The sequence below is a fragment of the Mus pahari genome, chromosome 13 (assembly GCF_900095145.1).
Source record: "Mus pahari chromosome 13, PAHARI_EIJ_v1.1, whole genome shotgun sequence".
NCBI classification, from domain to species: domain Eukaryota; kingdom Metazoa; phylum Chordata; class Mammalia; order Rodentia; family Muridae; genus Mus; species Mus pahari.
The window spans coordinates 20,086,097-20,099,512 of NC_034602.1; the positions used below are offsets into that span (position 1 = coordinate 20,086,097).

The 13,416-nt window shown below is 40.8% G+C and overlaps 1 protein-coding gene across 2 annotated transcripts in view; it reads right to left on the bottom strand.

Annotated features, from left to right (window-relative positions):
* Abca13 (ATP binding cassette subfamily A member 13) overlaps positions 1–13,416 on the bottom strand; it is a 433,105-nt gene that overhangs the window by 131,496 nt on the left and 288,193 nt on the right. For both annotated transcript variants that reach the window (XM_021210848.2, XM_029545204.1), the window contains 3 exons: positions 10,530–10,648; positions 8,416–8,503; positions 816–927 (listed from right to left, as the gene is read on the bottom strand). In XM_021210848.2, coding sequence (XP_021066507.1) covers positions 816–927; positions 8,416–8,503; positions 10,530–10,648 — 319 coding nt within the window. The remainder of the gene's footprint in view (positions 1–815; positions 928–8,415; positions 8,504–10,529; positions 10,649–13,416) is intronic.

Consider the following 13,416-nt stretch of genomic DNA (forward strand, 5'->3'; position numbering starts at 1 on the left):
GAAACCCAGTAGGAAATAAGGAGGCAGATATTAAAAGGAAGCAAAGGGAACACCTCAAAGCAGCTCTCATCACTGTCCCCCATGAGGACTGATGCTTCAGGAAGCACAAGCTAAACAAACCGTGACAGCGGTGGCCTGCTCCTGCTAAGGCTTCTGGATTGTTGTTGTTGTTGTTGTTGTTGTTGTTGTTGTTGTTGTTGTTGTTGTTTCCATAATGGTACTTAATCAACTTGATAAATTATGGCTTATCTACTCAACTAAAGATGGTAGAGACCTCTAAACCAAGAAAATAACGCTGGATTCTAGAAATGGACCTGAGCCATTCTCCAAAATGAGAAGCATAGGTAATCAGTCAGTGGTTGACACAAGTGATTGATGAGACAAGAGGCCAACATAAATCAAATTACAATCTTCACTTCCCCGATGATCACACATTAGGGAAATCTTTATTCTCTACTACAGTGTTCCATACAGTTGTGTCCTTAAATTTTTAATTTACTTTTGCTTCCAGGTGGTATTAAACTGTAGAACAATTTTTGAAATAAACTCTCAGAACACCTTTTGTTTCACAGACAAGGTCATGGATTCAAGAAGGTTGAACATTTCATATAAGAGGCAGAGGGAGTCCAGAACTTGGTGCATTTTTATGCATGCAGTGCTGGTAGGAAGCTGCTCGCCATTCTTCCTATCATTCATTATTAATTCAAAATTAACTAAAAGTAAAAACTTTAATGTGAAAAAAGTAAAACTACTATTTTTAAAAATACTGTTATAGTGAAAGTAGTCCATTTATACTTATAAATAAATAACATTACCATATTGCCTCCAGTCTACAGCGTCAGCAGGTAAGTGTTGCCACAAGATCAGGTTGTTGAGATGATTCAGGTAGGAGGGGAGAGAATGGAAACCCTTCTGGTTGTACCACACCTGAAACCAAAAAAGACGATGGATTTCATGAAAATGGTCCTTAAGTCTGTTCTTGGGCCAGAATACATGTGTCATAAGCCTCCACAGCACCTGAAGACAGGATTCAGAGAAACGTTCCCTCATGGCTGACAGTGACAGCCAATTCCAGTCTGCTAATTTTATATTTATCTCAAGCATATAATTTACAGCTAAAAATAGATTAATTTTCCCCAGAACAAATGCGAATGTAGCTTTATAATTACAGTCTCACAGGATTTGGGACTGAAGCCCATTATATTTTTTTTCTCAGTTGGTAAGCTAATGAAATTTGACCTGCAAATTAAAGGCGTGGAAGATGATCAGAAAAAATGATTACTTTCAATTTAATAACTGCACGTGGAACATTATTTCTCAAAATAAATTGAATTGAACATTTGTTGAGCATGGAGAATAAACCTAGGCCCCTCTTGAAATGAGCAAGGTGAAGGAGAAAAGAGAGACAATATAGTAAGGACCAGATGCTAAATATCATAAAAATTGCTAATCAAACCACTGTTCCCCATTCTTCAAAATATCAAGATTTTAATAAAAACTGATACATGTACGGTAAGGTACTAAAGCTGGTATCTTCAAGAAATTCAAGAAGTCACCTAGTACATTTGGGTCATAAATCATCTGTGGTGGAGCACACAGTTCTAGCAATGCTGCTTTTCAATAGATAATCTACACTGATGAATAAAAACTATTTCACACAGTGTTAGTGCTTAGGGAAGCCTCCTTGAGTTTGCACACAAGAATATTCTAAGTGAGAGCCTAGCCTCAAGCCACTTGTCCTCCATCTTTCTGTGACTATATTTTACAGCTAAGTAATAAAGTGGGATATATATGAAATATAACAGAAATCTATCATACAAGTCAATGTTTCACAATTCTTTTCCTTCAGTAGATATCCACCCCATCTTTCACACAACTCCTGTTTCCAACTGCTTATTTACTTCATGAAGTTATCTCTTAAATTGCAAGGAAAAGGAGGTCATCCTAAAACCTACTGAACACCAAGGACATGATATTCATTCTGTGCGTGTTTGAACTCTGTACAGTAGCACAGCACAGGCAATCTCTACTCCAAGATACTGGGTATTTTAGAGCTATGATCCTGTAATACAGATTGAGGCCTCAGATCTGGGATGGAGTAAGCACTAAGCTAAAGGAGTCTGGATTATAGCTCAGAAGTCTGTCTAACTCTTTTGCCTAGCAAGCATTTCCTTCACAGTTCTGTACTGTGACATACACACACACACACACACACACACACACACACACACACTCACACTCACACTCACAATTGCACACAGGCAAATAGTCATTGTATATTCCCAGGAAACTTAAGGTTCTGTTAAAGTCAGTCCACAATCTCATTCTTTACCATGATACAGTTTCATTAAGAGTTTAACGAATGATTTGCATTTCTCTGATGACTAAGGATGTTAAACATTCATTTAGGTGCTTCTCAGCCATTCAGTACTCCTCAGTTGAGAATTCTGAATATTCTGAGTGTCCTTGCATAGATGTTCAGAACTCAGAGTTCTTCTTGGTAGATTTTTTCCGTTGATGAGTATCAAGTGTCCTTCCTTATGCTTTTTTAGGACTTTTGGTTGAAAGTCGATTTTATCTGATATTAGAATGGCTACTCCTGCTTGTTTTTTGGGACCATTTGCTTGGAAAGTTGTTTTCTAGCCTTTCTAGCCTGAGGTAGTGTTTGTCTTTGACACTGAGGTGTGTTTCCTGCATGCAGCAAAATGTTGGGCCCTGTTTACATATCCATTCGGTTAGTCTGAGATTCCACCTCACATCAGTCAGAATGGCTAAGGTCAAAAACTCAGGTAACAGCAGATGTTGACAATGATGTGGAGAAAGTAGAACACTCCTCCATTGCTATTGGGATTGCAAGTTGGTACAACCACTCTAGAAATCATTTTGGCAGTTCCTCAGAAAATTGGACATAGTACTACCTAAGGACCCAGCAGTACCACTCCTGGGTATATACTCAGAAGATGCTCCAACATATAATAAGGACACGTGCTCTACTATGTTCATAGCAGCCTTATTTCTAATAGCCAGAAGCTAGAAAGAACCCAGATGTCCCTCAATGGAGGAATGGATACAGAAAATGTGGTACATTTGCAGAATGGAGTACTACTCAGCTATTACAATGAGTTTATGAAATTCTTAGGCAAATGGATGGAACTAGAAAATATCATCCTGAATGAGGTAACCCAATCACAAAAGAACACACAGGCTATACACTCACTAATAAGTGGATATTAGCCCAGAAGCTCAGAATACCCACGGTACAATTGAAGCTCAAGAAGACCACATGAAGCTCAAGAAGAAGGAAGGCCAAGTGTGGATACTTTGGTCCTTCTTAGAAGGGGAAACAAAATACCCATAGGAGGAGTTACAGAGACAAAGTGTGGAGCATAAACTGAAGGAAATGTCATCCAAAGACTGCCCCACCTGGGGATCCACCTCATATACAGTTATCAAACCCAGACACTATTGTGGATGCCAACAAGTGCTTGCTGACAAGAGCCTGATATAGCTGTCTCCTGAGGGGCTCTACCAGTGCCTGACAAATACAAAGGTGAATGCTCTCAGTCAACCATTGGACTGAGCACAGGGTCCCTATGGAGCTGAAAGGGTTTGCATCCCCATAGGAGGAAAAACAATATGTACTAACCAGTAACCCTGCCCCCCAGAGCTCCCAGGGACTAAACCACCAACCAAAGAGTACACATGGTGGGACTTATGGCTCCAGCTGCATATGTAGCAGAGGATGGCCTAGTCAGTCATCAATGGGAGGAGAGGCCCTTGGTCCTGTGAAGACTCTGTGCCCCAGTGTGGGGGAATGCCAGGGCCAGGAAATGGGAGTGGGTGAGTTGGTGAGGAGAGGGAGGGGATAAGGGGTTTTCAGAGGGGAAACCAGGAAAGGGGATAACATTTGAAATGTCAATAAAGAAAATATCTAATAAAAAATGTTGCAATACAAAAAAAAAGAAAATATAAGAGATAAAAATAAAATAATCATGGCTAGCAAAAAAGAAAAAGAGTTTAACAAATGAGAAGGAGAAAGAGAAAGAGAAGAGGAGATGATACAGTTATTACCCTAGATTAGAATTTTTTAAATTTTATTTTGTTTTGCCTGTTTGTTTTGTTTTACCTGTATGTATTTTAGATTTACAATGTCTTAGAAGACTGATAACAGCAAGTCAGTGGTGGAGGGAGGATAAAAGCACTGGGGAGTAAGGTGCTTCTGCTGCCTGCGATGCCTCAACCATCTGGGCTCTAAGGCTGCCGTTCCAGAACACACAAGGTGCCCCCGTTTCTCAACAGCCCAATTTCTTGGTCCTTTGTCATGAGACTTTGTGCCTGAATACTTGCTTTGAACCACAAAATGAGACAATAGAAGAGATTTGAAAAGAACAGAGATGTATGCGTCCTTCCTGAGCTCTGATGTTACCCAGGGGACCTGGCTGGGCTGGCCTACTGGAAGATAAAACACAAAGTAGAGATGAGCTCAGACTTCATGCATGCATACACTGCAGTGTATTCTTAGCTTTCCTGTGGCCTGAACATTCCTTCGGAATGAGAGTCAGATGCTGTTTCCTCCCAGAAAATGAGACCTGTTGCCAGTTCTTTATTTCTGTTTCGCTCCTCAGTGGCTGGTCTAAATATCTGCCTTGCATTGCTGCTGATTAGTGTTCACTTCCTTATAGAAGGGGTTGTGCAGAGACAATCTACTCTGCTCACCCTGCTGACTCTCAAAGTCGGTCACGGATGTACAGACAAACCATAGTAGTCACTCATCGGTCACAACATAACTTCCTATAGCCTGTGCCATATATATATATATATATATATATATATATATATATATATATCCATATTACAGAAGTCATAAAGACCCTGATCCATATGTATGCTTGTCTATCTCCATAACCTCTCTTGTTCCATTCCTCTGAGTATGTGGCTTTGGGGTATGCAATGCATTTCCCAAGGCCAGCAAATAATAAAGCAACTTTTTTCATTTCAAGTTCCCCCACTCATATGAAGGATATTTTCCTTCCTTAAATAGTCTAAATTAAATTATCCATCTTCCTCTTATCAGAAGCCAACAGCCAGTTAACTACAAACGTCCTCATTCTTTCCCACAGTGAGCCCAGTGAAGATGACAGCAGCAGAACTTTACAGACTCTGAGCTGAATAAATAAATGTCTTTTGTTCAGGCCATTGATGTCCGGAAACTTTAGCATTGAGTATTTACGTGGGTCCAGATCACTGACATAGCAATTAACACTGGCAGAAGGTGTGACTGTCATAGAAACTGAAATTACAGGCACCACTTTAGGAGTAGCACCTTGGTCACAAGAGAAGCTTGTAGGAATTTGGAAGTAGGAGGGGAAAGGTGCAGAAGTGCTTGGAAAAGTGGCAAGATAGTCTCTGTGGACCACTGATAAATGTGCGTCCTTATTACAGAGTGGTGTACATTTGTCAAAAGTGTCACCTATGCTATCTCTGAAAACAATGTACAGAAACTGCTCAGCAGTCCTGGGTTGGAGGCTTCTAAGCAAGATGCTGAGAGTTTCATATTCCAGAGCAAGTGTCTAGCTAAGTGGCCCTCTCAAAGGACACAAGGACCTCGCACTTCAAGGTGTACATTGCTCCCTGGCAGTCTGACACTCCCAAGATCCCAGTAATTAAGTTTAAGGATTCTCTAAGTGCTTGTCTCAACAAGAACCACAGGCTCAGCAGCTTGTGGTCCTTAATTACATCAACCAACAGTCTAGATGCTGCACAGTGAGCTGCACCAGGCAGTCAACACCTGACTGGACTAAATGCCCACTGCAAGAGGGTGTATGGCCCAGCTTTCTGTGGGCCAGCTGAGACCCTGCTCAGTGACCATTTTTACATGTCCTCCTCACATAGGGCTCTGAAGGAAGATGACTGATGGTTGTCCGGGAACAGAGTTGCAGACCTTTGCAAATGATGGACTGCGAATCACTCCCAGGAGCCAGAGTCACGGCCCAGCTCAGAAGCACCTTCATGGCCAGAGTACCAAATGGCATCATGAAGTGCAGCCCACCGCTGTCCAGCCCTGCCGTCGCAGACTAAATGCCTCTGTACTGAGGAAGCTATTGATGGCAGCTACTTCAAATACTTATATATTTTATTTTCAAATAAAGAATTGAGTGAGCTTCCAGAAAAAGAATTTAAAATGTTCTTAGGTTCCTCTTTCAATTTTTTTTTATTGAAGAATCTTCATTTGGGAAGGCCTTTATTAATTTTTTTAAATCAAGTAATTTTCAAGATGATCTTAAATTTTTCACTAAGGATTTTTGCAGCATTCAAATGAAGTGTTTCTTTTCCTCCAAAGAATTCTTTCTTAAAACAACATTGTGCTCTAGAAATCGTTATGCAATTGCTTTTCTGCTTTTGTTGGCCCAAAAGTCAGAAAGTGAGATAATTTAGTAAAGGAAGTAAGAATACATTCTGTTACCTCCAATTCTTTTTCTCGGGAATCACAGGTAATAACTCCTAAGAAAAGGAACTGAGAACAGAAAGAATAGAAAGTCAGTCTATATGCACTCACCTCTGTAAAAGTGTAGGCAGAAGGAAATGTTTTATACACACCCACACAGGCATGTGCATTTACATATACACACAGGTATGGGCCATGTGTTTGGCCCCTTTTTTGAAATGCATAAGCTGGAAAGTGAATTTAGACTAAATAAAATATATTCTCGAAGTGTCAGTGAGGCTGTCACGGAGAGGTCCTTGGGAGGCATTCCATATGCCCTGAATTAGGTACAAAGTCATCTTCACATTCAAATTTTTACTTTTCCATCAAAAGGACAAAGAAAATCATCCTTTACATCTTAAACACAGCCAGAACACTGAAGGAAAAGCTGCTGCTGAAAGAAAAAGAAATCACTTGACTGGACAGCAGCCACCTCTGAGATCTGATAAGACAGCCCTTCGTTCCTCTTACAATATCAGATTTCTTGGCTTTCTAGAAAGAAGTGCATTCCATGAAGGGTTGATAGAGCTCATTCAGTCGCCTATAAAGAGCACGTCAGGTAGCAAGAGTCTCCAGAAATCACCACCAGTGCAGAAGACCCATATAGACCAACAGAAACAGGAGTTGGAACAACGCACAAGCCACTTCTACCTGACCTCTGGGCAAGAGGCTTATGCTCCAGGCATCCAAAAGCAAAGGCACAAACATCTAATAACAACAAGGAGTGTCTAGAGTTAGATAGAAAAGTCAAGTGATTGTTTCAAACCTCAACAGGATCCTTGTACAAATTAGTCATATTTTAACTGTATCTATATAATACCTTTCAATACAAGCCAGTAAATCCCTTTAAATTATTTCCCTTTAAGTTCTCGATGCTGGGATTCTCGTGTTGAGATATAAATCTATATAAACATTGATTTTAAAAAGAAAAGATATTTGAAGAGCCCTCAGCTGAAGGAGGGGTTTCTGCACAGTTCATATTATGATTTTCTTCAGGGATTAGACTGTAAAGTACAGCTATTGAAACTTTCTCTGGGAATTTTCATGAAATGCCTGTGGGGCACCTTATCATCCAAATAACCCCCAGTCACAGTTGCTTGTGTGGATTAGCCTCTCCATTTCAAGAGAAGCACAAACGGCCCTGCTTCCCAGTAAGGAGTGTGAGCCCCGGGCACACAAGGGTTAAAGTGGTTCTGTGGTGAGTTTATTGAGCAGATGGGAAACCTACACAGGAAAGAAATGACTTGGTCATCTTTCCACTCACTCCTTCAGAGTGGATTTAGCTTTCTTCCCTGGTTGATTGTCTTCAATTTTCCTCTCACATGCCTTGCTCCTTCCCTAATCACAGCATCTAGAAGCTTTGATCCTCCCATTTTTGCCCATTTTAAACTTATGTTGACTATTTCCTTGTTGGGGGTGGGACATATTATTTAGCACTTATGTATTCCCACTGTGGAATTTTATCCACTTCTCACTTCCTCCCAATGAGGAACCTCCTGCCTTCTCCCTGAAATTCTAATGGGACTATGTCTAACTCCTAGGGTATGCTTGCTAGGACAGAGAAACCCTGGTTGACTCCTCTTTGCCTTTCATCAGGTTGGCATGCGCACAACCTTTTCAAAGATGAGAAGTTCAACTCCACGCATAGCAGAATTCTTAGGCAATCATAAACAGTGATTGTGGTTCCCCTCCCGGGGATGAAATCCCATCTAAAACAAAAAGTAGTGATCTGTTTGTTGTACTTCTATACCTTCTAAAATAATCAACTCTTTTCTTCTCTCAAGAGAATCTTCAGAACATAATCATTCTCAGTTTTCAGCAACAAACACTGGCTTTTGATCTGCCTTCGGCAAGCCCATGCTCAAAAATGTATCTGGGCTTTTGTTTGCCTTAAATACTTTCTAAAACATAAAGAACGGTGATTCTATTACCTTCGCCAAAGTCCTTGGTTTTGATGTGTTTGTCTTCACATCTTCAGCATCATTGGGTATCTGTACTCCAAAAGACCAACCTCCAAGCCTATAGGAGTAAGTACGATGTTAGTCCTAATCAGATTACCAGGATTCCACTCAAAGGGTGATTCAGAGCCAAAACATAGCAGTTACAGCCATCCCAAGACAGTAAGTAGTCTTGGGTTGTCTGACCTATGACATGACCTCCCCAACTGAGACACCTGCTGATGGTGGTGACCCGACCTCAGTCTAGCACCCAGAAAGAGGATATCACTTATGAAGAAAGAATGGGCATGGCTCGCCATGCTAGAAGATATATTTAGGAGGACTTAGCAGGAAACAAGCACCGCAGAAGGACGTGGCTGTGACTCAGCACTCTAGTTTAATTCACACCCACTATTCAGGATGAGGTGCTCCAGTTCAGTCTTATGGCCGCCTCGTTTGGCTCTCCTGATCTGCTCTTTCCCTTTACCACTCTCAGGGCTTACCTTGCTCTAGAAGGCATTGCAGAACTCTCAGGGCTTACCTTGCTCTAGAAGGCATTGCAGAACTCTCAGGGCTTACCTTGCTCTAGAAGGCATTGCAGAACTATCCTGGGCGAGGTACTTCTCTTTTGAATTGTCCCGATACCTTCCATCAATTTTATCAATTACCACACTGAGTTTTATAATCATTAACTTGCTGGTTTGCCTTTCATGCAACTAATGAGTTTTTTTTTTTTCTCCTAGGTGAGAATTATGTAGCTTTATCTCCGTGGGCTGTAAGGTATCATTTACTTATTAAGCCTCTCAATATAGCTGACATAAGAGTAAAGGTACACAATAATATTGGCTTCTCAGAATTTGGATGGAAACAGACTGAAGAACAGTCCTGTACCATAACATCCTTACTGCAAACATTAAAGAATAGGGCTGCATTGCCCACTGGTTCAACTGAATTCATTCATCCATTCAACAGGCTTAGACTGGGTACCTCTGATAGACCAGGTACTGTTCCAAGTTCTGTGAATACAACTTTTATCCTCTCAAGGATAAGGAGGAGAAGTAGAGAGTGTAGGATATATTTAAGGGTGCTAGAAGGGAAGGAAGCAAAAAAAGACACAGGGAAGCCAAAGGTCAGAGAAGGTCAGTGTTGGGGGCAATGGCAACACACTGGCCTGGCAAAGAAGGAGGAGAAGCAGATGCAAGGGGGTATGGTATCATAGCAAAATGGACAGCGAATGGATGTCTGCATCTACGAAGCAATGCAGCTTGTTTGGGGTATTTGGGAGATTTGACAGAATAGTAAATGCTGCTGTCATTGCAAGCAATGTGAAGTAAGCATACCTCTCTACCACATCTGTAGTCACCTCTTTCAGGTTCCAAAAATTCCACACAAAATTTTTCCAAAAGCCACAAGGAATTGTAAAACATGATTTGTTCCCAGGTACCATTACTAGGTACTACACAGTAGAGGAAATTTTAACAAGAGCTCATTATTTCATTATGCCAGTAGCTCTTCTGCTCTGCCCCCTGAAGCAGCAAAACTGCCACTGGCTCCCCTGCCTCTGCCACTGATGAGCTCTCAATTGATATGATTTCCCCCAATGCTTTAAAGCCTGAAAGCCAGCAGTAGAGAATCGGACTAAGGCCTACAGCATGCCTTTGGAATTCATATGAAGACTTTTTGAATTTACTGAGCATTAACATTTGAAACAATGGTGGATTTTTTTTTTTCTGAACTGTAGTTGACTCTCAAAGTCCATGATCTCCACACATCTGTGGGTTTTTCAACCAACTGTTGATAGAAAATATTCAGAAAATAACTGTGTTTTCATTCAACATATTCAATTATCATCATCATCATTATTATTCATGAAACAAGGCAGAATAGCTATTCACATAGCATTTGTAGTTTGTCTGGTACCATAAGACATTTAAAGATGACTACACAATGGGGTTCTATGCAAGTACCATACCACTATTTTGAATAAGGGATTCAAGCTCCTAAGGATTTGGGTACCCTCTGGGTCCTAGAACCAGTCTTAGTACATGTGGAAGGATAACTGTAATTCAAATAAAATAGGCAGGATCCAGCAATAGTTTTGTACACACCTTGGTTTTGCAGATGGCACCAGCAAGTACTCTTCCACATCGTAGCCCGAGAGGTTGAGCAGTGTGTGTCCCAGGCAGTTGGTCAGAGAGGGAGCACCAGCACTTTTATTTGGACACTTCTGTAATTGTTTTCAAAGAAATAAGCCAGAAACGTTTTCAGAATCCACAACTGACTTACTGACATTACTTTAAACTAAATGTGACTTTTCCTAGCTTTCGATTTTTAATAAATTATCCCCAGCCTTTTATATATTCTGATTTCTGAAGTCTCTTTAAGGGCCCCCTGCAGTCAAGGGTTTCCTCAGAATTCCACTGTGCCCTCTGCTGTCAATTATATCGGAGAACTTCAAATCCTTTTTTGCATGTAAGTTTGGGCAGATCTGTAAGAACTAAAAGGGGAAGATGTTTTCACTGGCGTGATCTTTCATTTGAAGAAGCTGCAAGAGTCGGAGGCAACGAGCAGGAGAAAGATAAGCAGCAGATTCAAAGGCCGGTGTTCCTTTCATATGTGCTGGAGGCCAACCTCAAACAGCCTTCTGAGGTTTGCCTAAGTCGGCATGATGAAATGGCCACCGAATGAGTAAGGAGGAAGTGGTCACCCCACCAGTCACTGTACAACTGTCACACCACCACAGACAGAGTTCACACTACATTTGCTCTGTTTCTACTTCTGTAAGAGCAAGTTTGGAGGAAGTAATATTTGAAAATAGAAAAACTGTCTCTGAACTTTCTACTCCAGCATTGGGAGCTTGTTTTCTCTTCAAAACTGCAAGCAAATCACCCTGACCTAACATGTGGATTTGCTGCTCCATTCCTGTGTACACGCAAGAGCTATGGCAAATCAAGACGGTCATAGAAAGTGTGACTTTCAGGAAGGTATGGATTAGATAACAGGAATTTCAATTGCTGGTAATTATGACTTTACTAAATTCTCACATGTGTAGAAGTTTTAAAACTCAGATCAAAGAAAGAGTTAAAACAGTTGCTGTTGGATGCCGTAGCAGGAGGAAAGGAACTCTAGAAAGCTGCTAGTCACAGCTCCAAACCTTCAGTTAAGCAGAAAGTATAAGTTCACAGGCCCAGTGCACATGCTCACTCTAGATCAAACTATGCATTGTATACTTGAAAACTGCTGAGTTCATTCTCTTCTAACACAGAAACTTGAGCAAAGTTCCATTACTGTAGAAGGACTCAGCAATGATACTTAATATGTTCATTCCTGCTGGGTATGGTAGAAAAAATGCCTTAATCCTACCACTCAAGAGGCAGAGGCAGGCAGATCCAGGTGAGTTCTAGGATAGCCTGGTCTACAAAGTAAGTTCCAGGACAGCCAGAGGCCAGGGCTATTACACAGAGAAACCCTGTCTCAAAAAGAAAAACAAAACAAAACAAAAACAACCAAATAATGGAAGATAGATAGATAGATAGATAGATAGATAGATAGATAGATAGATAGATAGATAGATAGATAGATACTTATTCATTCCTTCAGGAATAGTTTGCCTTCCACAACATATGGAATGATTATTCTGACCATCACAAACACATACTCAAGATGTCTACTTAGAATTTAAAATAGTTAACCAAATTAAAGCACCTTACTCACAAATTCGAACCATTAAAGTTTCCTTGCCTCTGGTATTTCTTTCAATCCTCCTTCTAACTGTGAATCAACATGTATCTTTCTAAAATATAATTTGTATTTTGATGAGTCCCTTGCTAAAAAAATATCAAAGTTTTATGACTCAAGCCCAGTAGAAAATATATTTAGCCTCTCTTTCTAACTCTTGTGTGTTTCATTATCTACACATACAGCCTCTGCAGTCAAATGTTCTACCCCTGAGCTATATCCCCCAAATATACCTTCTGTGCTAAGCCTAATGATGATTCCTTACATTCAGGAACAAGATTCCTAGAATCTGCCAATGCTACCGTTGTGGCAATGGGTGTGACAACTATCATTCATTAAGTCATATCTCTACTGAAGAAGTCACACCAGACGGTCAGGGTGAGCCCCAGTGGCATCATCTGTCTCTAAGATGGAAGTAGGGGAGATTACACAAGAGTGATAGAGGATAGGGCACCACAATGTCATACACTGGGGTTGTGTAGCCACAATCCAACAAATGTCAAATGATCTTATCAGAAGTAAGTCAAGGAGTCTTCCCTACAGACTGCTGGCATGTAGAGTGATTTCAGAATATACCACTGATTTAAGATTCTACCCTAGAACTTGAGAGAACAAAGTTGCTTATTTCAACTGCTCAGCATATAACAATTTGCGGCATCAGCCTGAGGAGAAATCTGGAGATTTTCACAAGGCCACATCTATCCCTAAGGGTGGGGTGCTGCCTGCACTGCAGCTATTATTCACCAGAACTCAGGCCGAAAACATCCTGTTCATTCTTCAGGTCCACCAAGATTCCCATCACCCTGGGAGATTACACAGTGGTGTCTCTCCCAGATAATGACTTGAGCTAACCCTGGGTTTCTGGACTTGCAAAGAGCCAAGGAGCGATGGATATGCATATGAGGAAGTAGATGTGGACTCAGGGCTTCTGAATGGCAGAACTTAGGGAGGTAATTATTTTTCCCTTCAGTCAAACACAGTTAACTGAGATCACCATGATCAACAGAAGTAGGGGGACTAATGTTGGACATCTGTTCCCTGCACACTTTCCCATGTGCCTCTAGAGGTAGCCCAAAGGCACAATGATTCATGCCTCAACTCTTTCCTCTGAGGTTCTTGGATCGCTACTAAATTGACTGCTATTTCTCAAAGTATGTTCCAGAGAACACAGAGTTCACATAAAAAAAAAAAAAAAAAAAAAAAAAAAGAAAAAAAAAAAAAAAAGGGGCAGGGGTGGGGTATAGGGAACTTTCGGGA